The 26,117-nt window shown below is 35.2% G+C and overlaps 2 protein-coding genes across 9 annotated transcripts in view; one reads left to right on the plus strand and one right to left on the minus strand.

Annotated features, from left to right (window-relative positions):
* The window catches only part of S6KL (ribosomal protein S6 kinase like), a 67,408-nt gene extending 64,746 nt beyond the window's left edge, over positions 1-2,662 (plus strand). For all 3 annotated transcript variants that reach the window (XM_033349029.2, XM_076628097.1, XM_076628098.1), the window contains 2 exons: positions 1,468-1,692; positions 1,988-2,662. In XM_033349029.2, the coding sequence (XP_033204920.1) occupies positions 1,468-1,692; positions 1,988-2,107 (345 nt within the window). In that variant the 3' untranslated portion in view covers positions 2,108-2,662. The remainder of the gene's footprint in view (positions 1-1,467; positions 1,693-1,987) is intronic.
* Positions 2,663-3,019: 357 nt separating this feature from the next.
* The window catches only part of LOC117165699 (phosphatase and actin regulator 2), a 390,523-nt gene continuing 367,425 nt past the window's right edge, over positions 3,020-26,117 (minus strand). For 5 of the 6 annotated variants that reach the window (XM_076628094.1, XM_076628093.1, XM_076628096.1 and 2 more), the window contains 7 exons: positions 25,531-25,780; positions 19,781-19,926; positions 14,852-15,008; positions 12,365-12,420; positions 11,419-11,522; positions 11,147-11,319; positions 3,020-10,394 (listed from right to left, as the gene is read on the minus strand). In XM_076628094.1, coding sequence (XP_076484209.1) covers positions 10,379-10,394; positions 11,147-11,319; positions 11,419-11,522; positions 12,365-12,420; positions 14,852-15,008; positions 19,781-19,926; positions 25,531-25,780 — 902 coding nt within the window. In that variant the 3' untranslated portion in view covers positions 3,020-10,378. The remainder of the gene's footprint in view (positions 10,395-11,146; positions 11,320-11,418; positions 11,523-12,364; positions 12,421-14,851; positions 15,009-19,780; positions 19,927-25,530; positions 25,781-26,117) is intronic. The other variant, XM_033349018.2, reaches the window with a different exon arrangement.

Raw genomic sequence — 26,117 nt, forward strand, 5'->3', positions numbered from 1 at the left:
TGATCTTCCTTTTAATTTTTACCTCTTACTTTCAGTTCTCCAATCTTTACATTTTACGCTTCGAATCACAATCTTCTGCCTTAAATTCTCTTCCCTAACACCTCGTACCCTCTTTTACATCAAAATTCCAGTAAAATCATCCTCGGCAGAATCCGCTCCTTCATTACGCTCGAATCGTCCCAACTGTAACCACCGTTTCCATTAATCGTCGACGTTCTCGTTCTTTCGCTTGCCCATCCCCTATTACAAGCAAACTTAACCCAATCCGACATCCAATTCCTCTAACATCGATCAAACTCTGAAACTTATGCAACACGGGGAAGGAACGATCAATCTAATCCCAAAGTCGAGTTGTGAAAAGAAAAAAGAAAAATCGCGAGCATGCTATGAATAAGCAGAGAAATGCAACGCGTACGTCGGGATAAGGATAGAGTGGATAGGCTGATAGACGATCGCACGAGGTCGTGGCACACGCTCGAAGGATATGAACGAGCGAATAGGTTGAGGGTCGTGAGTGGCCGTTGACCCTGCGTTTGTACCTGCGCGAAGCGGAGTGGCGAGTATTGGTACCGACCACCTAGACAGGCTAGAGTACCACGTTGGTAATAGCTTCTCTAGTCTACCGACCTTCCACTCGTAAAAACAAATATTTATGGACACCGCACCGTTCAAGAGAAACGCGTCTCCGAAGCCCTTGAACGCTCGAGGTTCCATGCGGTCGGGACAGGTGTGGCTTGTTAATTGGTCGCTGAACCACGGCTTGTATTTCGGGGTTCACCAGACGTGGTATTAGGGAAAAATTCGCTCCGCGAATTTTTGTTCTGGTTGTTACTGGCTTTGGAAGAGATTGAGATGTTATTAAGGGTGTCTGGAATGATATACGTAACGAGGGTTAAAGGTTTGCAATTTAGAAAAGAGTTAATTTAGAATTTTGCTACTGCAGAAAGCTCTTGAATCAACAATTTCATTGAAGAAAGGGGGAACGATGTTCATATAATAAGGGAAATGCACCCTGTAATTATGCGATGATGTAGCAGGTTGCTAAGTTTGAAATAGTATCAAGGATTTTTGGATCAACAGACCTACGTTGTGGATTAACAGTTTGGAATTTGGAAAAGGGTCAACTTAGAATTCTACTATCGCAGAAAACTCTTTAATTAACAATTCTATTCGAGCAAGTAAAATAATGTTTACGTATTAGGGAGAATGCGCCCCGTGATCGATTATGTGATGTAACAGTGGATTATTGTGTTTGAAATAGTATTAAGAATCTTTAAGCCGATAGACGTATATTGTGATATGATTAGAAATTTGGAATTTGAAAAAATACTGACTTAATCTCTAAACGATAACAAATCTTAATACATAAATTAAACCATAAAAATGAAATCCAATTTCTTAATGGTGTTGCCGTTTATTCAACTAACAATCTTTAATTAATTACATCACCTGATCTTCTGGTTGCAGTATCCAGCCGGTGCATCCAGCGAACTTCTGCCAGAGGACAGAGGGACTGGTTATGCTTCACCTGGAACTTTGCCACCAAACGCGGAAAATATTTCCCCAGCTGCGAAGGATTTGTTAAAACGAATGCTCCAACCGGACCCCTGCTTGAGGTTGAGGTCTCTGTTAAGTCTGCAGAGGATCGCTTTCTACATGGGTTACGATGTGCAGAGTTACATGCAGAAGAAGGTACGATGATCAGATTCGTTGAAATGTTCTGTCGTTTGATAAAATAACGCTTTACAGAGCTCTTTTTTCTTCTTTTTTTATTTACATATATGAGAGTTACATATCCACGTTCACGTTTTTGAAGGGAATTTAATTTACAAGATAGTTGCGAGAGGCTTCCTGAACTGGATTCAAATAGCAGTTGTCTCTTTTTTGAAAGATTTACATTTTTCTATTCTACGCTTACGACAGAGCTTTGCAACATAACCGACATTTAAACAATCCTTCGTACAATTTATTCTTCAAATTTCTACAGGAATCTCCGTTTCGTCTGCTAGGACGAAAAGTCGAAACTGAGCAGGATGGCAGGATCAATGAGTTCTCCTGTTTCGACTCCTCTTTGGGGGATAGCATTTCTCACGCCGAGGATCGATGATCTCATCAATGTGATCGTTAAATAGTATTGTTGTCCTTAGTCATTCCAGCGTAAAGCCAGATCGATTTTGGCCGAAAGATGTTGTCCAATTATTTTTCTAACATTTTTATTAACGTTAGCTTGTTGCTCGTTGCTAGTTTTATATCGAGCAACGTCGTCGATGCCATCCATTACTTTTAAGCGAATGAATTACCGTGGATTTTAAACTATTTAGATTATTTTCTAGCTCGAAGAGTGATATTTTTTTAACTCTGACTTAAGACGCGGAATCTCCTATCCTCTGGTGCTATTTTTCAAGAAAATTGTTGCAACGTTCAGAGGCTTTTTTTATGAATTAAGAATAAATTGCGGAGCTTTTGTAATACGAAAAATCAAAAATGTTGATGTGTCAATGTGCGATTGTAGCTTCTGTGTGCAGTGTACTCGATACTTGAGTTCTGTTTTCTAACCCCGTTGCATCGGCAATGGGGCGCGAAAGCAAAGAAACATATGAAAGTGAAATGTATCTTACTATAGAATAAAAATAAATTGTCGTTGTGATGGTGATCTGTGCAATTTCTGTAATCTTTAATTTTTCATTTCCCTCTACTGGATAAATAGGATTAGTAAGAAAAAATATCCAAAGAAGCTGTTTTTAATATTCATAGTGATTATAAAGCATCAAGTGAATCTGGTTTGACGATCTTAAATTAAATAGAAAATACAAAATTTACTTGTTGTATTAAAAAATACTTGAAAAATAAAAGTTGCATGATATCAAGGATAATATGCAGTATAATAACCAGTCTTTTGTTACTTTGCCTTTTATAGAGATATGAAGATTTGTCTTACCGTAAAGAATATAGTGTTTGATGATTCGATTAAAATTATCATTGGAATCGTTTTCAGGATACAGCGTGAGAACGCGGTTGGTCTCAGTTTACAAAAGTTTTAATTTTTTTAAGAATAGTTAACAGTATTTTTGTTACAGTATTTCATCGATAATACAATAAATTGCGATAAATCGTAGTGCGTACAAACTAACAACAAAAAAACAGAACGAATCTGGATCGAAAAACGCAGCGTCTTTTTTTTTTATCTTATACATTTCTTCATATTTGAAATCAATGCGAGAACACTTCTCTTTTCTTCTTTTCATTTTTTTCTTCTTTGTTGCCGTTTCATGTCGTTTTCCCCCATTTGTATCCATTGTGTATCCACGAATGTACCATTTTGAGATTTGTTGCTTCGTCTTCGTTCATCTTCACACGTTTCAATTTTTGTTACTTTTCGTTTTTTGCTCCTTCTTCTTAGACGAGGGGAGACAACTCCTTTTTTCCCCTGGGAGTGCAATCAATCGAAGTTTTATGGTAATAATTATTATATATACATTATTATTCTTACACTTAAAGGGTTTCTCGATATATAATACAACGCATTCCTTCAAATTACGTCCCGAACGACGCGTCAGCAAGCGATCACTGGTCGAATGTTTCTTTCTGTCTCTGGTCTGAATTCAAACATCAATAAAAAGTGGAATAAAAGGAAATAAAATTATATTAACATTATTAAAAAGCGATCAATTCTTAACAGAAATCTCCTAAAAATAATAAAATTGATTGAAACACGAAGGATCGCAATAATTTCCTATATCATTACCGTCCTTAATCTTATACCATTCATAAAAAAAAAAGAAAAAGTTATTAAAAACTTTCATAGAATTCTACAATATAAAATTTCAAAAAACACGAAGAAACAAAATGTACTACGTTTCATTATTAGCCCAGCTCATGCAATGAAACCAGTTTTTCTAACAATAAATACACAATGATTTTATCAATAACAAACACATTAAAATAAAAGAATAACTAAAAAGAGACCTACGAGAGGAATGGCAGACTAATTGTTTAATATACAGAATTAAAGTCGCCGTTCGAATTTAATTTTATGAACAGTGAGTACGGCGGAAATCAAAGGATAATATAAATGACTTGAGAGAGAGAGAGAGAAAGAGAAAGAGAGAGAGAGAGAGAAATTAGAATATAGTTAATATAAAACATTGAAAAATTGGGATAGGGTTTAATTTTTACTGACAATGAGATCGTTGTTTCAATGTGCCAGTGATCGTTCGCGGGACGCGTCCGCGTTTTACAAAATTCAAACCACACGCGAAGCTGACGAAACACGTTGTCGCCGTCTTATTTGTCGACGACAACCGGCCCTTGAGAAAGCACGGCTCAATCGTCGGCTAGACACGCTTCGACTTAGTTTACAAAATTGAACGAAATTCAATAATTACGTCTAATTTTATATAACTGCTTCCACTCCGCTGCTCGCGGAGTCGTTTTGGTAAAAATCCTTTGGGCCGGCCGCAGGCACTGGTCTCGTGTCTTCTTTTCTTTTTAATTTTTTGGCGATATACCTTCCTCTTTTTTGGCTGTTTTATTGCATGGAGGAAAGAAATCATTGGTTTTTCCTTCTATCTTCTTAAGACGTTTTTAGAAGATCGATGGTTTCGTTGGAAATAAAGGTTGGACAGATACATAGGGTTGAGCAGAAGTAAATAAAATCGCGAGACCAGCAACTGAAAGCCGTGAAGCCCGTTCGTAGCTACGAGGTGCTTCTCTTAGTGATACAGCGATCACTAAATCGCGTACTCGTCGCACGAGATTTATTCACACAGACGCTCTTTCGCTCGCATTCAACTACTCGTTCATCCCTCTTCATACTCCCTTAAATTACGAGTTACCTTATTGTTGTTACTGTTTCGTTATTGTTTAATAATAGCGCTATCGTAAGAGATTATGATACAAGTAGAATCGGCCGTGTTTGGCACGGCCACCGATCGCGACAATTTCTTTTTACAGCCTGACTTTTTTCCCTCATGCTTCTTTATTTGTTCTTTGTTTTGTTATGTAGCTAGAGCGTGTGCTCGATTTTTTACACGGTCCGCGAATTTTATTTCTTTAGTTGGCTTCTTGAAACGATTATTTATTAGGATCATTCATTTCTCTCAATACATTTGTTTTGAATTTCACAAATATCCATCGTAATTATTATTACAATTATTGTTCGATTATTATTGAAGCGTAATTAATAGAATTATGAGAAATTTCGCATATTTAAATAGCTATTGGCGTCACAGTATTTGATTCTTACGATGTAATTGTAAAATTATTTCGGACGATTTGTAAAGTTTGGGCGAATAAAAATCTGAATTTGAAATAGAATGTTAGAAATGCGAATGTTCAAATGGCGTAGTAGAACGTGGTAAATACGTGGTAGAACGTTGAGTGGTGATGTCATTGCCACGCGTTGAAATCACTGCACCAATACCATAATGTCATAATCTTTTAACCCAGGACATCTCCGAATTTTTTCAATATATTTCATAATTTATTCATTCAAAAATGCCAAAATATCAATCTTTTGATTAAAAAATGTGGCATAGATAAAAATTTGTCTCAAATTTTCGAAATATTCCCATACAAAAATTATTCAATGAAATATTAAATAACGTCAGATGCTTTAGAACAGTGTTGATTGCCAAATGATATTTAATTTACAGAGGCGTTATTATGTTCCGATAATGGGAATTTCGCGGAACGTGAGTAAATCGAGCTTGTACACACGATAAGATGTACGAGGATCAAGAGCAAATCGAAATTGCACGGGGCGAAGGAGATGGAGAGCAAAAGTCGATGGCGAATTACGATGGGATCGACCAATCGATCGTGGCAGAGACGTCCGATAAGATGAAAGAGAGAGAGAGAAAGAGAGAGAGAGGGAGTGTGTATTTTTTTACGGAAGGAAAATTTCTGCATTTTCGGTTTGCTCAAAAATGTGGTCGGAAACGTACTGGTTCGATCGTCGCGAACGATCGACTCGACAGTGACGTTTGTCGGCGCTGATAAATAATTTTATCGCGCATCTCCTACATAAATCATGATAATAATAATAATAATACAATAATAATAAAGTTAAAATTATAATAATTAAAATACAATAATAATATAATAATATTAATAATAATAATAATCACGCAGACTGGACAGAGCGCGGCGAAAATATCCAACAATTGTTCTCCCTGGTTCGCTTTTTACGCAATTTTTTTTCTTCCTTCTTCTTGTTTCCGTTTTTTGTACACAAAATACCAACTATCTGTGCTGGAAAACGCACATACTGCTTGTACGCCTCGATATAATAATATATATAATATATATATCTATATATATATGTATAATATTTATATATGTATATAGTACTTATGTATCGCCCGCGTTTAGGGCACCAGTTTTCTTTTCTTGTTCTTCATTACCTAATATCAAATATTTATAAGTATTCATTCGTTCTGCCATGCGTAATATCGTTTAGCGTGTAGCGTGGATCACTATTGCGGTGTGTTTTACAATGTGTTATCTTTTATTTTTTCTTCTCCCCTTTCGTTACGCCTAAAAATCGTCTCAACTTATTATTTACAATTGTTCGTCTAATTAATCGTTATGTTTCGCATGTCGTGTCCTGTACACGTCGCTTCTAGATCATCCGTCCTCGAGAGTGGCTCTCACACGACGAAAACGGTGAAACTTATTCGAGGAAAGAAAGGAAAATATAACGAAAAAGGGAAAGGATAAGAAATTGTGAAATGTGTGCACAAAGAGAAATAGGAAAACCTCGAGGAGAAAATTTAAATGTATTCTCGTCGAGTTTTACCATTTTCACTCTCGTTTTTTCGCACCCCTAAAACTTTCGATTTCGATCGATTCTTCTTCTTCCGTTTACTCTATCTTCTTTCCTCTCTTTCTCTCGATTTAATTAAATATTCAACCACATAGTACATTCATACTACACACCAGACAACCCGGAAATTAATGGATACATTTGTTCGACTACACGGTAGCCACAGCGCTCGACCAATGGAACGAGAGAGACGCTTCATCTCCCTACTTTACATTGTTCCTTAATCACCTGCGTCTCCGTGGTTCACTAGAAGGTCTTCGTACTTTTCCCATTCTTTTTTCTCATCACCATCATCATCATCATCATCATCATCATCATCATCATCATCATCATCATCACCATCATCATCATCATCATCATCATCATCATCATCATCATCATCATCATCATCATCATCATCATCAATCATCAATCATCATCATCATTATCATCATCATCATCATCATCATCATCATCATCATTATCATCATCATCATCTTTTTCCGGCCTGACATCTTCGACGACCGCGAAGTTGACGAAATTTTTTATTTCTTTTTTTTTTATTCTTTGCTTGTTTGCTTATAATATCGAACAACTGAGTTCACCGACGGGTTTACGAGAGAGATCGATTATCCGATCCTCTCACCCCATTGGACGATCGTTAAAACTAGATTACTATTTAGAAGGAAAATCGACACATCATCGCGACTTACATCACGCAGGGAGAAACTCGTGTGATCGAGTTCTGATATCGAGGAAGATTCGTACAATTAAAGTTGAGAACGTCCAGAAATTATTAAGAAAATTCTTCGTAATTTCTCGACGTGAAAAACTCGTCGACAGAACAGATTATTAATTGTTCTTCTTTTGCAATCTCGTTTCTTGTTGTTGTTATTTCTGTTCCATTTTATTTTTTTTTTTTTTTAATTTCACGATGTTCATCGAAAGCAGAAGGCGTCAGCGACGAGTTCTCTTTTTATCGATTTGGTCTCGACGCAAGCTTACACGAGCGTTAAAACGGATGACGATCACATGCTTGCAAGGACAGGAAGCTTCGAGGGAGTGTGGGGATTTAAGCGTGCAAGACATCGAAACACGTTTCGATTCTTTCATATCTTCCCTTTTCTTTTTAAGAAAACTCCTATGAAACGTATTCTTTACGTCTCTTTGATCAATCATCTATCCAATTGATTACAATATGTCTACGTGCCGATCAAACGACCAATTCTGTCTACTCTACGATCAATTTTAATAGAACGATCGATGGCGTAACCGATATAATATAGCGTAGACAAAATTTATGTTTCTTATGTTGTTTCAAGACCGATGCTTCCACGATCGAAACGCGTGATCGAAAATCAACGAGGATCGCAGTGTCGCTAGCGATGACAATAACAATAATAATAACCACTAAAATACGCACTATGTATATTATTTCTGTACAAAGTGTGTGTAATTGCACAATGCATTTTTCCTTCCTTTCTCCCCTTTCTCTCCTTTTCCATTTTCTCATCGAGTTCATCGCTAAAACGGAATTTTACAACTATATATATATATATATTTTTGTTTCTTTTGTTTCCCCGCGTCCACTTCTCGCACGTTCCATTATTTTCCATTTCGTCTCTGTGTGTTTCCTCTGTGTATAGTAAGTCAATAAAGCGTTTGCTCCTCAAGGCAGCTCCGCAAATAGAGAAATAGTGATACCTGGCAGTAAAAAAGAAAAATAGTTCTTTCTTTTTCTTTTTCTTTTTCTTGTCAATTCGAACAAGATTGTCTTAGATATTCGCACACGAGTCGATTCAAAAAACACGTCTCTGTCCGCGCGCAAAAATGGAACAATGCTTAATTATAATAAATTCTACGCAACGTTAGCGCGATACAAACAACAAAGTCATCGGTTATTAAAAGTCGATAAAAATCACGATCCGTGGAATTCTATCGATAAATCACATAATAGTCGCCATATATACCACGAAGCTATGGGTTTTTTTTTCATTGTATTTCCTTTTTTTTTTTCATTTTTCTCTTACTCTTTGTTCGATCGTTTTGTCGATTTAAAAAACGAGGCTTTTATTTCGTTTGATTGAAAAAATCGTTTCTTTCGTGCCGAGTCGATGATAACAATTCTCTATCGGTTTTTTTTATTGAACGTCAACGTATAAAAATATTTCAAACTAACCCATCTTTAAACAACTAAATCGAAAGCTAAATCAATTTTTCTAATCGACGTTCTTCTCCATTTTTCTTTCATTTGTTTTTTAATCATCTATCGTGATGCACATTCATCTCACGTCGAGTTTGAGTATTTTGCGAACTATCCGCAAGATATTGTTATCACACGAATGCTGAAGGATTAAGACCTTTTTCTTTAGGAGTCGCTTTTTTCTTTACGCATACGCGTTTTGTTGCCAGGTGACACTGACGAGCTAGCCTGATGGCAAAAGGAGAAGTTATGATCTAAAATCTACGGAAAGACCCGTTCACCTACGAGCTCACGTGCTCTTTTTCCCTTCCCTCTATTAAACGAATTTCTTCTATCATGAAGAGGGACTGTTTGAAGAGCCACCTTCGTCGATCGTGCTATCTTTCTATCTTCATCTAGCTACTTCCAATGTATACGTTTAATTTGCATATTATCTTAGAGTTTATCTGAAAATGTACTTTAAGGATATATAAATCTGTCTTCTCAGTTACATCTCGTATTCCCCATAAAAGTCAAGTCAATGCCTCGCAATAAGAAATTCTGAGAGATGGCAAAGTTTCGTAGTCGACGTGGAGCATCAATCTTAAATGAAACAAGCAATCACCTGCTCTTTCATTTTTAAATAGTTCGAACTCCACGAACATTCGTACAAAAAGAGTCTCATATCATTATAGAACGACGTTTTCGATTTTCTAAGTTGCAAATTTCTAACGCTGCAATCTTAGTCTTCTATCAATCTCCTCTCCTTCTTCTTTATTTTTCTCTATTCATTTGCTTAGTTTGGCATCGAAAGAATGCAAAAGTGCTCAAAAAGATCGTCACACTGGACATTCCGACAATTTTATCCAAAGAACGGAGTAGTTTTAATAGACGCGTTAGGTGAGCTCAGGCGTGAACGAGTCTTTTTTTTTTCTAACAAAGAGAAATCAGCGAGTGACCCGACGCGATCGTTTTGTTACTTTTTCTCTTTTCTCAATTACTCCATAGGACGGGCCACCCTATATCACAATCTTCGTCGACGTCGTGGAGACGTTCGTCGTCAGCGCGAATGGCGGATGACCCCGATGCGTGGGTGATGGATAGGACGATCTACCGATGAGAGAGACGCAATGCATGACACGATGACGACGAGGACGATGACGACGAATGACAACACGACGCAGCAACGTCATAAAAAGAAACCACCGTCACCGTCGCCCCGAGTACAAACGGAGTATTAGCAAAAATTCCTCTTGTCGTGAAATACCCCCGGTAGCCACGATCAACCGAGAGAGATTTTATTTTTGTTATCCAGCCTCGACGCGAGGCCACCACACTGCACCTTCACCTATACCCGCACCACACTGTAGCACCTCAACACATTGCAATTGTCATGGCCTATGGAACCTGCAACCGAGCAGAATACAAATGCGCTACTTGAGTCTGTAGTTAATGGACCGGCTGGAATGGGTGGGATAGCGATTGATTTCTATCAGACGATATTGAATTTAATTTCGAGCAATCTACTTCGTTAATCCTTTGTAATCTTCAGTACACTTTTATAGCAAAATCTTCTGAAATTAAGAACTTTGTTTCGATAAGGTTTTCAAATTTATTTAGACTGTAGCCTTCTTTTTATTTTCCATTCTTTATTACAGAAGATAATACAGATATAATTTTTCTGTTATCTATGTTTCTGCAGTGGCACAGAAGAATCCAAAGGATTAAGGTTTTATTTGAAATTGGTTTCGTTGGAACGCAATAAAAGTACAATTTAAAGCTTCTATAGTAATTTCTTGGGGGTTAGAACATGAATTGCAGTATTTTGTGTGGAAAAGAACAAACACATTGTCTGTCTATCTTTGAAATCTTCATTTGTTTCTCGTGCCAATTCGGCATGTTATGATAAATATAAAAAAGCAGTGTTATTATCCGTGAATGATGCAAATAATCTTATGTCTGAATTTACGGAAATTTCATATTTTTACTTCTAATAAAATATATTAATTATCAAACATATTGAGTATCTAATAATCTAGAATTTCTATTGTTTTTAAACTAAAAAGATTAATCTGACTCATAAATAAATAAATAAATATACAGGACATGTCAGAATTATCTTTATATTTCTATCATAAATACATGAAAAAATAGCGTACCTGGTGAGGTGTCGGCTGTCTTCATGAACGGCCATCTCCGAACTCTTAAACTCGTTCAACTCCTTTCTAATGGCTGCTTTATCCTTTGGAGTCAATCGCGTCCAGGGTTTATCAGCCCTTCTGTCGTAATCGTGAGCCTGCGTGACTTCGATGTAGTCGTTGAACCTGATAATCTAATAAAATACAGAAAAAAATCCAACATTTCTTTCACTTTCCTGGTTGTTTCGATTTCATAGCACAACGTTATAACGGTAAAACTGAACGAAACGCACCTTCTTTTCCTTGAGCTCCTCGACGGTCGGTCGAAAGCTGAGCTTTCGCAGTAGATACCGCTTTTTCTCCTCTTTTTGTTTCTTCTCCTCTGCAGGACTTTGCTCTGTAAATAGATTACGCGGGCATCATATTTTATCCAAGATTTATCGTGTGGCCGAGAAAATGGAAAAATTGCAAAAACATCGAAGTATGCGAACAATCTTGATATTTGCTTGCTACGTATGAAACAATCAATTTTACAAAAACGTAAAATCTTACATATTTAATCTTTCGATATTATTTATCAATCATTATTAATAACACATTAATTAAAAATTTGAAACTAGCTGAATACAATATATTAATTGAACTTTTGTCAATTCTGACAATTATTTTATTACATAGATATTACGCGGAGAAAGCATCGAAGCAGCCTGTTTTTCTTAAACAAGAATTAAACTTGAAGATAATACGATTAAAAGTTGCTCGTAACATTGGGATAACTTTTGGAGAAGTTATATTAATTCTCCGTAGTACTCTTGGGTCCATTTGGACAGATGCAAAATTTCACTTTTGTTTCAATTCTGTGGAGAAAACCCCCTGTTTTATTACGTAATGAAATATACGTGTTAATAAATAACCTGGAATTTTTGCAGAATTCGGCGAAAATCCAGAACATTAAAGAAGTTTGAAAAGGTCAAAATAAATAGATTTGCAGAGAGAAATCTACCTTTAGTGTGAAAAATTTTAGTTGGAAATGACGGATCATACTTTAACATTTTGCTTCCCTGCTCGGTAATTTTTGATATTACTTTGATTAACAGTTTTATTTCCGATAAATCTATCAAGTTCAAAAAATAGCATCAAGTATTCGACCATTTCATCCGCAACAAGTTAATACATAGTTTCAATTTCAATTAACAAAGATAGATATTTTGCAAAAAGTTAACTGCGTTTGGAGCTTACTTTTCAAAATGTTTCTTTCCTCCAGTTCCTCCTGTGTCGGCCGCATACTCAGCCGCCTGAAACAAGAATTCCACGTGAATCAGTGTAAGTTTAAAGTCGCTTTTCTTTCAATCGGTTGGATCGATCAAGAGAGAGCGTAAAATACACACGAAGACAAATAAGTGAATCATCGGGGTTATCTTCTGTTTGCCCCGTGATTCGACGTATTGTCCTTAACGTCACATTTTTGTGAAGTATTAAATTCATTCTTGTAAATATTATAAATAGATGTTTTGATATTTCAGAAAATGAATCTATAATGATTGTTACAAGTTTATCGTTAGTTATAGGAGAGAAACTTTAGAATTGAATATGTTGTTAACCAAACCCATAGCAAAACTATCTTTGCAGTGAAATTCGTGTTTTTGTCACCTTCTTGAACGTTTAAAAAATATTATTATTAATAATATTTTTATAAATTATATTATTATTATAAAATTAAATTATTATTATAAATTATACGTAGATAGAATTAAATTAATTATTCGTTCCTTGACAAAACATTTTGGAATTTATTACTTATTTTCAAAAGACTCGTATTTTCGAGTTTATCAAGTTAATCCCTTCTTGAACTATCTTATACTAGCTACTCTGTTTAGCTACCGAGTGACATAAAAAGTCAGGAGATCAACAAAAATGGGGCTACCACATCTTCATAGTCAAAGTTAAAAGAAAAACACTGAACTGCCAGAAATGAAATAAAATTCTTCGTATAAAAAATTATTCAAGAAGTCGAAAGGTTAAATATGAAATGGAACCTAAATCTTTTTCAAGTTCTAACAATACACATACAGACTTCGATATCAACTGTTTTCTCATAAGCCAAAGATAATACGCATTGTGAACTTCCTCCTTCACGTAATGAGCGAAACGAAGTGCACTTTCGACTGTTCTATATCTCCACACGATTCAACAAACAATCTTTTACGTTTTAACATCTTCTACTTTAACATCGAAGCCGTACGGCCAATTTCAATCCACCAATGAATGATTAAACTTTCGCGAAGGAAAATCAATAAACGGAGGCATCAAGGATATTCGAAAACTACGCACGTACGAAGGTATTCGAATATTATATAGGATTTAGTATTTATATAGTATTACGTAAACAATTTTTATAAATTTATTTTGTGCGGTATACCAAACTTCTTGAAATTTCATTAGGTTTGTAATGAGACGCGACTATTGCGATTACATTGGTAAAGTCTGAAATTGTTATATTAAAATTCTCCTCTATGATCATGAAGTAATATTAAAATCAGGAAGTCAACAAAAATGTACCCATTATATTATCTTCTCTCGTGACGTTCATGTATTTATAAAAAGTTTCTACAGTAGTTATAAAAAGTGTTTGCGCCATTTTTGTATTCGTACCATTTACTATAGCATTTCTATGTCAATCAATTATGTCCGAGTATATCAAGTTTCATATCATTTGGTAGTACTTTCATATGTCTAGAGAAATTAATAATACACTATGAAAGTGAGATGTGGAACCTGATGAAAACACGCCGCATTGAAAAATTAGAATGTGCATATACAAATATTTTTACAAATTTTGTAACCACTGTGTAATACTTTCAAATACTCGAATACTTTCACGAGCAAGTGTAACAACATCGATTCTAGAAAACTCGTCAATGGCGATCGAGAAATTCGTATTCACCCTAAAGGGGTTAGCTTGTGGAGGCAAATCCTTCGCGTTCTTGGTTTAGTCCTGAATTTATGATTCGTAGCTACGCCAATGCGAGAGCATAAATTCAAACGAAACGTTAACTACTTCGCCGGCCTGATATCGCTAACAGTTCAGGCAATGCTTTTCTATGGCCGCAGACGTCACTATTCATGGCAAAGCGAGATACGCGAGGATTCAATGGCCGTTTCAATGCAAACAATCAATGGACCGCCCTCGAATAATGTTTGCCGTGCTTTCATCTATTATCACTTATTTTATTTGACCATCGCTAAGGACGATGAGTTTATCGAGGCTTATAACGAGCTTCTTTTTCTTTTTCTTTTTTTTTTTTTTTATATTATGAAAGTGAATCTGTTTGATTGAAAATTACCTTTCTTTGTTGGGATGGAAATAAAAGTTATTTGTTTCAGAAAGTTAATTGTACCTTGCCCTTTTTTATCTGGTAACTTTTAACGAAAAAACATTTCTCTGCTTTTATGGAAATGAATCTGTTTGATAGAAAATTGTATTTCTGTTTTAGGTAGACGTTGAATAAATTTCATTTGATTTCAAAAAGTTAATTGCATTTTCTGTTTGGTCTTCTTTATTTAATTTCTATTTAGATTGTATGTTATATCAATTTATTAATTAGTGTAATCTTCAGAGATCAATTGAGAATAAAAAAAGAAGAACAAAAATAATTTTATCAATTCGTTTCTTGTTTGTAATAAAAAATAGGTGAAGGAAAGAAAAAATGGGGAACATTTGCTCACCTGATAAGCTTGGCACCAATTGCCTCCTTCGTTTCCTGCCTCTCATTGTCCGTCTGTAGTTGAAGGATGTTCCTGTTGATGAGCTCCTGCCTATCTGGCCTGAGGGCGAGCTTCAGCGACAGCGACTCCTTGCGCGCAATCTTTGCTGCCAACCGGCCTGCAATTAGAGAAACAATTAGTTTCTTAATTAAACATGACTTATATGTTCACGAGACGCTAACTCATGGAGCTCCTTTTCGCAGATGAATATTACTTTCGAGATGACACTAATTAACTTTCTAAAGAATTTAATGGTAACGGGTAACTTAATTGCTATTAATAGCATCTTGTTTTTAAATATTGGATTACAGGAATTTTCTTCTTATTATAATAATTAATATTAACTTAAAATTAGATTCTTTTTATTATGCTCTACATGGTCTGTAACTACTTCCGAGGTGGTGTAACCTTTCTGAAGAATTTGACACTGACTTTTTGATCAAACTATACTAAGTATTCATCGTAACGTGATTCATCGCCGCTATTTTTGAGACATTTCTGACTACCCGATAAAAAATTATTCCAAATAAGAATTAATCAACATTAAATCGACAATAGATCGTAATATAAAAAATTGCAAAAAGTCTACTAAGATTACAATATATAAAAATATACTACAGGATATAATATAATATACAAAAATAAAATATTCTAAATACAGTACTCGTTATAGAATATAATAAGTAAAACAAATGTCTAATAAGAGTATATTTGTTTAACTGTATTCACAAAAATATATATCATAAATTCTTAGTCCACTAATAAGATTCCTCACTGTCGTCTAAGTCAACATGCTGTATATAGACAACCAAAGTACACGTTAATTTTTCATCGATTATTTTGTAATTTAACCACCGATTTAAATTCAATTTCGATTTACCACTGAAGAGGGAGGAACAGCTAAGGCTACGACGTATAGGAGGCTCGTGTTTAAAAAAATCCATCGAGCCACAGGCGATCGACAAAGTCGACGCAGTCCAGATTGACAGCATGGTGTCATCGCACTGTTAATTCTTCCCTTAATCTTCTTCAAAAACTAAAATTCCCTTCCGAGGTAATCTTCCTCGAATCAATCCCGGCCCGAGTCCGCAAATTCGCAAATGAATCGATTTAAATTAGGTTTAGATTGTATTGACAACTTCTTCAAGATTTAGATCTTTAGATTTAGATCTTTAGATTTAGATCTTTTAACAAACTGACGAACTTTCCATTATAGCTTCCGATGGTTCGATAGGACGATAATCTGCGTTTCGTAGGAGGATCGTTAATTCAAAACAACGCAACGGCCAGAAACACACTGAACTGCTTGCCAGCGATCTTCGAGGATTAATATAACCTTCGAGGCGTTTGCGTGATCACGCGTTTGTCTATGTGAATAAACGTATCGCGCCGGGAGTATAATTAGTCCGGACTGCGAATGCTGATTTCGTGTGTTTGGCAATCAAGCTATCGCCATCTTTTTACGACCCTTTCACGCCTCATATTTTATCCCGTAAAGTACCTGTCCACCCTTGTTCGAAACCACTTCACTTTATCATCGTCTTTCTTATTGGGAAAAACACAAAGTACATTCTCGCTCAAACATCTTCGAATAATTATTGTACCTGCTTTAAAGTCAGAAGAATTAAGTAAATAATGAGGTGGATAATAAAGTAGCTAATAAAGGTATGAAGAAATTTCTTTTGATTAATTGTCATGCCTGTGACTTGATGCAAGAAGTACCAATGTCAGTGTTCATAAAATTAAGATATTAGCATTGAAAGATATGTTAAAAGATTCGTTCAAATAATTTCTGACACGAAGAAAATAGAAGTTTCTGCTATTTCAAATTTCTTTTCTGATGCAAGAAGAGAGAACTAAAGCTTATGTTATTTGCGTGTTTCATGTTAACTTTGCTATCCTTTTGTAGGAAGTTGATTCTATGAAAAATGTTCACACTGGCATATACGAATGCCATTATAATAATTTTTAGGTAGAATTTGAAATCGTCGTTTTTCATATAGAATGCAAAATTATTTACAAACTCAACACCGGGTTTAACTTGTTTTCTATAAAAGTATAACATTTGACACTTCTTGCACCAAGCCACAAATATAATTGGAATTTTGTTTGTTTATGAACGTATTACGGATGTTTATACACATATGCAAGACTATATGAAATAAGTGAAATAAATCTCTTTGCATGCAATCAAAAATGAGAGATATCCTAAGATTTTTTAACGGAAGTATACGTCGCGTTTAAAAAGTTTGATTATCGCGAAGGGCTTTAAAGTTTTTAATTATTTTGGTTAAAAACATATATACGCAAGGATAATTCGGACTAGCATGCTCCTTCAGGATGAAACTAAGCAAACGAACTTAACGAACGTGATCTGCTGAGCTCTTAGTTGTAGAGATACGACTGGTTTGAGTTGTTGAACGAACCGTCGAGTAGTGTCTAATTGGATATACGAAGTGGAATTAGTCCAAGACCAGAAGTCATGTTTACGATGCAATATTTTTATATAAAATCTTCGTGCTATATTGTCGTATATTATTGTCATATTCGTTACAAAACAATTTTCACGCATTTAGTCTTTACATAATAGTAACGTAATACTTTTTCACATACACAAATGAATATATAGCAAATAAAATATTATTCGTTATGCATTATTCGAACAAAAGTGCGCTTTAACAATGCCCAACATTGTTGCAGGACACCCGTTTGAAATATTGGGTTATCGAGTTTTCGCTTTATTCAAACACATAAAAGTTATATTGAATTTCTGTCTCGAACTTTATTCTAAATTATACATGTTTAGTTCCCTTTACGAGCAATTTCGTTCTCCTAAAAATTAAAGCTATCCTTCTGCCTTTCTTCCACCAGAAACGTAAAATATTACAATAATTCTTGTAACACCATAACGCTAAATATCGCAAAAAGAACCTTAAAAAAAATAAAGAAGAAATAAAAGCTTCCTGTCTCATGATTTTTAGGCATTTATGGAAAATATAAAAGCGCAAAAATATAAGGAATGTATATATCCAAAAATATATAAAATGGTTATGTAATGGACGAAGTAAATTTCTCAGCTAGTATTCTTTCCTTCTTAATTTCTATAGCTAATTCTTTAGTAGATGTCTTCTTCTATATTAATTTCTCTAGCGAATTATTACTGATTATTACTTTCCATCGCGATCTAAAAGATCATGGGACATAACATGCAAAAATATATAAAATACTCCAAAGTAGAATATTCGTTATAATATCTAGAAAATGAAACAATTCTGTGCACAGATTCCATTTCTTTAATTGTGTCTAAAAATGTAAATCTGTATAAATATCCGTAACCTAGCGATCAGCATAAAGTAAATTAAAGTGGGATCGAATCGAGTAACGTTAAGATGGAAAAGTAATCGAAAGAATCATTAACGAATCGCCTTAATTGCCTCGGATTAATTGTTAAGGGGTTCACGTTCACATTTGCCCAGGCTAAAGTGGGGAAGAAATTTCAATTAGAAACGGTAGTGTTGCAGCTACATCGTTTATGTAATTCCTTCCTCCAGAAGACAAAAAAAAAGAAAAAAGGAAGAAAAAGGAACAGAAAAGAAAAGAGAAAGGAAAAAAAAGAACGACAAGGATGGTATTGTGTTTCTCATTAAGCTCGACCAACACCGAACGAATCTTCCATTGAAAAAAGCTTTTATCCTTTTTGCCCTCGTTTAAGATGTTATTAAAAAATATTTCTCATTGGACTTGCTCCCTTAACACATTCACCGCTACCAAAATACAACATGCTTAACTGTGAAATGGATTTCTTTTTTCCTAGAAATGAATTGAAAAATGTAAATAATAATTTTTGTCTTGACACACTGTGACTCGGTTCGTTCTTTGTCTTTATGTCAACGAAACGTTAGAAAAGACAAAAATGTGGCAATTACGTAAGCAGAATTATTTTCTTGGAGATAATTGAATCAACGCAACGTATACGTCGGAACGTGTTGAAAGTGACGTTTGCAATAACTGAACTACGTTAAACGAGAGAATAAGTTAATCGTCAAGCTCGTCGATGAGTTATCGAGGCCATCGGCCACACGTGGATCGAGCGGTGGTTATTCGATGCCTCAATGTTTAATAATATCGAAGTGGAGAGATGGAGAAAAAAGAAAAAAGAAGAAAGAAAAGGAGAAGTTGCTAATGGAAGCGTACGGCGAACCTTGGGCGTATAAAAAATTCACGACAGAACTTTGCCAACGCAGAGGCAAATGAAATTAAGTCGTCTTTTGATAATCCATTAATTAACTTCCCACTAAAAAATCAATAGTTGGCCGTAGTTTTTAATAAAAAATGGAGGACGAATTTAATACCAGTGTCTGTCAAATTCGCACCCTTAGAGCATCGAAATTTCAAAGTAGTTAATAGTCAATGAATTTTATATATAGGACGCTGGCTGTTTTTAATAGCCAGCGCAATTCACATTCTTGAGACGCCTCTATTGTGCGAATGATATGCACATGCAATTTGCGATAGACAGCTCAGTTATTGATATCACAGACTGTACTCAACATAGGATGAAATTTTATTATAGTTTTCGCAAATATACAAGTTCTCGCTACAGGTTTCACTGCTGAATAAATTTTCCTATTTCTGTTTTAATACAGTCTTTAGGTTATGCATATTTGGATACACGTTCGATACTTTATATTATTACTATAAAATTAAGGATACTAAAAGCTACACGAACATAACCATTTATTTAATTTAACCACTTCATGTATCCACTTCTCTATTCACCTCTATGACTCTCATAGCAGTCACTGCATTAAACTTTCCTCAACTTTTTTCTCACAATTCCCTGGGGGCTACCTACACTAAATTTCCACCGCACTCGTTTCCGGTACTTACTTTTCTCATCGTCGTACTCATCCCTGTAGAGTACCTGTCCGTCTCCGGAATCGCCGTCAGCGTCCTCCCTTATCACGTACGGCCGCGCGTTCTCCTTGTTCTCCAAAGTGCACGGCAAAGCGAGGCCAAATCTGACCGGTCGACTGCTGAAAGAATCGCCACGAAACACATTCAATCGATTATCATTTATTAAATAAAGCGCTGGTTGACGCTACTTGAATCAATGTTCTACTCTACGGCGATTCAAATACGAATATATGCGATTACGGAGGGGGATGAAATAATGGTACACGGCCTGGTCAGTATGCACTACCGATTATCAATATCCGGACACTTCGATCGATTTGTACTAACACCATGTGAACGTTGCCAAAGTATTCAAATTAATATCAAACTAATAATTAGAAGTAGCATTTACAACGTTTCTTAAAAGGTCATCATATCAGCCTAGTCCACTACCGAATTGGGACCATTCGAAATCACTAAATATCTTTCATTAACATTGGAAGATACAACTAAATTTGATGTATCACGACAATTCATATTAATTACCAAGATGTTATGTATGTTTCGCTTATACTCTTTTTAGCAGAATTTATATATTTATGCAATAGTGTTGCAGTTAAAAGTATGTATACATGGAGTATGTATACATGCAGTAAAAACTTGTATACATGGTCCTAATTTAATGGGCAGGGACTGTAAATCTAAAGTATCTGTTAAAAACATAGCAATAATATATCAAATATCACTATCTGTATCGATATCTAATGTATTCCTATCAGTTTAGAAGATCCTTTTTAATGACTCGTAATTCAGAAATTAAAATAATTCTGTAAGGTTTGACAAATAGAAATACTAATTTTATTATTGCACATCGCGCTTTTGACAATAATTTAACCGCGTCACAATATTCGATTATACAGTACTATACAGGTTATGTGGAATAAGTTTATTGCAACTCGATTTGTCTGTAATTTTGCAATCAGAATACAGAACCTTATTAGGAATAAGCAAGTGTCCGGATACTTTCTGGCGGTAGCGTATTTATCTGCACAGTGTATGTGTATGTGACACGTTGATGAAGATAACAGAAGCAAGTTACGGGTTCTCCGTGAAACGGACGTTGTCCTTGTCCGTCACGAAATGGGTTATCAAACGACGTCGACGCAGATAACGCCGTTTCCTTTCCGACGCGGATGCAACATTTTTTTTGTCATGTTTAACTTCGCGTTGCAGACTGGTTGTGATATTCGTGATACCGTGGAAAGGAAGCTGTGACAGCTATCTTCCTCTTTTTATTGTTTCTTTTACTTTTTAAATTTGGCCAACTTGTTGAAAAAGTGTCTCATCGCGGATTTTAATGGGACTTCTTTTAATCTTCGTTGATACGTATGAACGAATGGAAAAATGAAACGACTAAAAAATTGCTTAGAGCTTTTCCTCCGTCATTTTTCGTTCTAAGATGTATTTTTTCGTCATCAAGGTCATTCTTTTAATTTCGTCCGTTGTTTCTACGTATCGATGAAGATCGATTCTGATTTTAATTTGTTTCTGTTACCATTTTCAATTTATGAGCGAACAAGGAGATGGCAAGTACTGCGAAATCTCGAATGAATTGGCTGTATGCGCATTTGTTGCTTTGCGTTAATGGTAACACAGCTCCAGAAAGATTGGAGTATGTGACTCTTTGTTCTCGGGAAACTAGTCGAGAAGTTATGTTCTTGCTTCAGAAATTATTTATGTTTTAAATGCTTCTATTACAATCTTCACTTACAAAATGATAAAAATATCCATTATGATAAATAAAGAATAATCAAAAGCTAATAATAAAATAAGAAAGCTAAATAAAGAATAATAAAAAAGAATTTATTAATTTCTCGAAAACAAAAGGTCATGCATTTAAATCCTTCGGGGACTGTTTCACCATCAACCTAAAGCATCGAATGTACATGCAGCCTACTCATTCGAGATTTCGCAGTTCTTGCCACCTCCTCCTAAGTAAATCTGCTAAAAAGGGATTAATATTATTATTTTACGAATTATTAAAAACGGCAGAATACAAAATTGATCTTTATACATTTAGGCAAATTTACAAGGGTGTTTTTACAAAACAGAATAATTTCAAATTTATGCATCATAATCCTTTGCACTGAATTAAGATTTAGTGGTATACGATGATATTGTGGAATTATTGTCAGAACTCTATTGTTATTTCTTGTATTGTTTTTGTTTTCTGATGATGAAAATGATAGTGCGAAGGATTAGGATGCAGAATAATGTATAATAAAAAAAAACATAGTAACAGAAACGAGCACATAGAAAAGGTTTCAATATATTACAAACTCCAATTATTTAAACAGCTGAGTACCAGACAGACTTAGCGCCCCCAAGTTACATTAACCTCCAGCTGTTCAAACATTGAAATGCCAGCTGAATTTAATTAACCCTTCAGTGATTAATCGTTGTACACGCACAACAATTGTATGTCACAAACTCTAAAATATTTTAGTATGGTAATACTTTAAATGTAAAAGTAGATGCTAGCTACGAATTAAGGTGAAATGTTCGAATTGTGGAAATAATAAAATAACAAAAAACAAGGATAGTTTCTTTGTGAATAGATGGTCCATTTATACTCATTTATATCGATATTTTATAGTTTGATAATACTGATGTATTTCATGCATTTAAGGTCATATAAGCATTAATTATAATATAAATGTAACAAATTTCAAAATCACCAAGCTAATGTCACAGAAGGGTTAAAAGAAATTCTTCAAGAACATCGTGCACGAATTTTTAAAAAACAAATTGACGAACGTTATTTTCCTCGAGAAAACTTCGAAAAAGCTGTGAAAGAAGGAGTGAATCCGAAACAACGCGTTTCTTAGCCAAAAAATTCGATCGTCAGTCGTGAAAGCGAACGAGCGTAAAAAGCGTCGAAGCCGCGTGGCATTGGGAACGTAAGAAGACAAGAACTCGAAGCAAAGAACCGTCACGGACCGAGGTGACGTTTCTTAATCCATTACAGCCGACGTACGAATCGAACTGCTTTGTACCGTCTAGCTCGATTCGTTGGCAACGATAAGGAATCTCGAGATCCTCGTTCTCGTCGATCGATGGTTCGAGGTTCTCTGGCCGCGTGAAACGCAAATAATCGGATGAGTGAAGCGTGGGCGACAGTTTTCATGGGTTTCCCTAGGGTTTTCTCATGCTTAAGGTCGTAGGTTTACCATGCTCACGGCGTTCCTGATGCTGACACAGAGATAGAAAGAAAAAGAAATAGAGAGAGAGAGAGAGAGAGAGAGAAAAGGAAGAAAGAGTCTCCAGAGAAAAATAGAAATATACAATAAATATATAAAAAAAGAAAAATAGAGCAAATATGGAGAGAGCTAAAAAAGAGAGAGAAAAGAGATAATAAAAAGAGAATAATGAAAGAGAGTAAATATAAATACACTGTGCCTTGTAACAATAAAACCACATTAAAATTTTTATTTCTTAACAGCTACAATGCAACGAAACTTGATTAGAAGTATGCAAGATTAAATAGTTGAACTTGTAAAAGCTATTGTTACATATTCATTTTATTCTATCTTGAATTCAATTTTTTTTATAATTAAATATTATGCTGTATGTTATCAAACAAGAATAAACTGCGAGTACATTTCTATCGTTTCTCTTTTCTCCACTACATACAATCTATGTTTCGTAAGGAAAAAGACGATAAATAGTTTCTCAGTACAATATCAAACATATTCAACGTACAAAAATTGAAAACTTTTAATTGGTTCCACAGTTATGAGACCCAGTGTGTATATACAAGAGGTAGAAAAATATTAAGAAAAAGAGAGAGACTAGATGACTGTTGGTTCTCTGCGATCAACCGCCGTGGGTATAAGACAAATATTTATACATATATATATATATATTTAGGTATATATACCATATTGGTTCGCGCATGCTTAGTTAGACCAATGCCCAATTACCATATTCTCATCCTAGGCCTCAACGGTGGCCTTCTGGTTAAGCATAAGAAAAATACCATACTTTTAACTAGTGACTGACACATAATGTATTTTTTGTTGTATCTTTTTTTTTGTTTTTAATGGACGGATGCGCGAAGCTACCCCTTCGTGAGATTCGCCTCACCACCGGAGCATCGTTCTCGATCCCTTCGATCCAACCTTCGAAACACACGTCGCCGTCTCTTCTTTTGCTTTAACAATCGAAACGGAACACTCTCTGTACTTTACTTTGGATTTAGTATCTCGGTTGTTACGTATGAAACGCTGCCTCGTAAAGGAACCTATATAACGTTTACGCGGCTGGGTAAATGTACTGCCATAGTCTGACTGCTGCTCGAAATACGACGTCGTATAAAATGTTACTGCTTGATAGTGCACTTAAATTTCCTGTTACTTTTTCAGCTTTTTTCCCCAGTGCACTTTAAGTTAAAGTCTTTTGCCCGACGAATATTCTGATTTAAATATTTGGAAATTCTTTCCTTGTACAGTGATTTTAATAATAATTAATAGACGACATTAGCATATCGGTAATTAGGAGGAAGCTGCGAGTTACAGAAATCTGTTGGATAAATAATTTTGAGAATTTTATAAGTGCGCGTTAAGTTATTTTTTTGGTTTGATAAGACTTCTGAGTAAAAAATTTGAAAATTCATAATATTATGTTATTTTTTTTGTAAATATCAGGGTTTCCTTGCATAATAATTTGGAAACTACATGTTGTAGTGATATTCGTGAATTAATGAGTTGAAGGATATAGAGTCTCTTTGTACTCGGAGCCGATAATTGTTTTTGTGAAAAATGTAGAAAATTCGCAAAATCATTTATTTGTAAATACCAAGTCAATTTCATCAATATCAAGAGTTTTGTATCGACTCAGATTGCAGATTACAACTTAAAAAATGCGTTTTACTATGCTTCTACTAAAACATAAATGATCTATTTAAAAAAAATTGTAAAACTTCATTCCTTAAATTTTGCACCATAGCGTATGACGCTTAAATTCGACGAATGTAATGTAAAATAGTGCACGGAATCGAGAAAATCGAATTGTTACTACCGAAATTCGTCGAAATAATATCGAAAGTAGCACGACGCGCATCCATTTGAACGAAACGATGAGTGAAAGGGAACCTGCAATAGAAAAAGAAAGAGAGTATGCGGGAACACGGTGCACGTGCGCGTGAGAGAGATGACAAGGCCGGAAGGTGAAGAACGATGTTCCAGACGAGCTTCTCCAGAGTTTTCAGGCGTTTTTTCATTAAAACCAGCACGCTAATTAAACTCAAACAATTCGCCCTGAATTTCAGTCGAATCTTTTATTCTCTATACCAAAGTCGTTTGACTACGATCAAGAAATTCTTCCAATAAAATCACAATTAAACCAAAAAAGATATCTTATTATCGATGCTTCCGAACCCCGAAGAAGACTCGTTTTGTTTCGCGACGAATCTTGTGCTTGATCGAAAGAAAGACTCGCAGGCACTTTGTTGAATTATTCCTTTTCGAGAAATATTTCTTTTTCATGTAACATTTTTAACGATCGAAATTAGAAACTTTCTTATATAGAAATATATCTCTTCCCAAGAAATTTTCCTGATAATTTAAATTAAGAGCTTAATGAATCTCTTTCTCTGTTTTGTTGTATGACCATCGAGTCTTTCGAGAAGAAAGATGTCTGAAGGGCTTCCCGTCAGCAGAGAAATCGCTTGCTGTTGCACTAACTTGAAGGAGGCATGCAGCTCCTGACGAAGGGTCAACGGCCTGTTCTCCTGCGTTGGCGTGTTCTGCGGCGTGCCAGGCCCACTTCCGGAACCCCTCTTCTTCAGCACACTCTTCAGCGGCACCGCGTGAAACTTAGGCTCCTTCGCGGGGATCTCCTCGACCCTGGACGTGTCGATGGCCGGGTCCGGCTGCGACATCCTCGGCACGTACATGTTATCTTCTTCCTCCACGTCGAAGTCTTCTTCGTCCTCTGTAATAGGCGGAGGAAAAATGATCGTAGAATGTGTTTTTAGTAAATTAAAAGATTGGGTTTTCCGTGTGTTATTATTATCGATTTTAAAGAAAGACAAATCTTTAGATAGATTGTTTTTAAGGTGTAAAAAGGGAATATGCTTAAGAAGAATACAAAAACATATCGAATGTTTTAGTTTTGAAATCAAGATACTAAAATATTTTGGATACTGTTTTATTTATACTAACAGAGAAAAATGCCACATCAAAGTTTGACTTTGAGTAAAGTTTTAATTAAAATAATAGATGCTAATTTACTGCTAGTGGTGTATCCACATTTAAGGCCATACAGATTT

The sequence above is a fragment of the Bombus vancouverensis genome, chromosome 3, assembly GCF_051014615.1.
Source record: "Bombus vancouverensis nearcticus chromosome 3, iyBomVanc1_principal, whole genome shotgun sequence".
Classification (NCBI taxonomy): domain Eukaryota; kingdom Metazoa; phylum Arthropoda; class Insecta; order Hymenoptera; family Apidae; genus Bombus; species Bombus vancouverensis.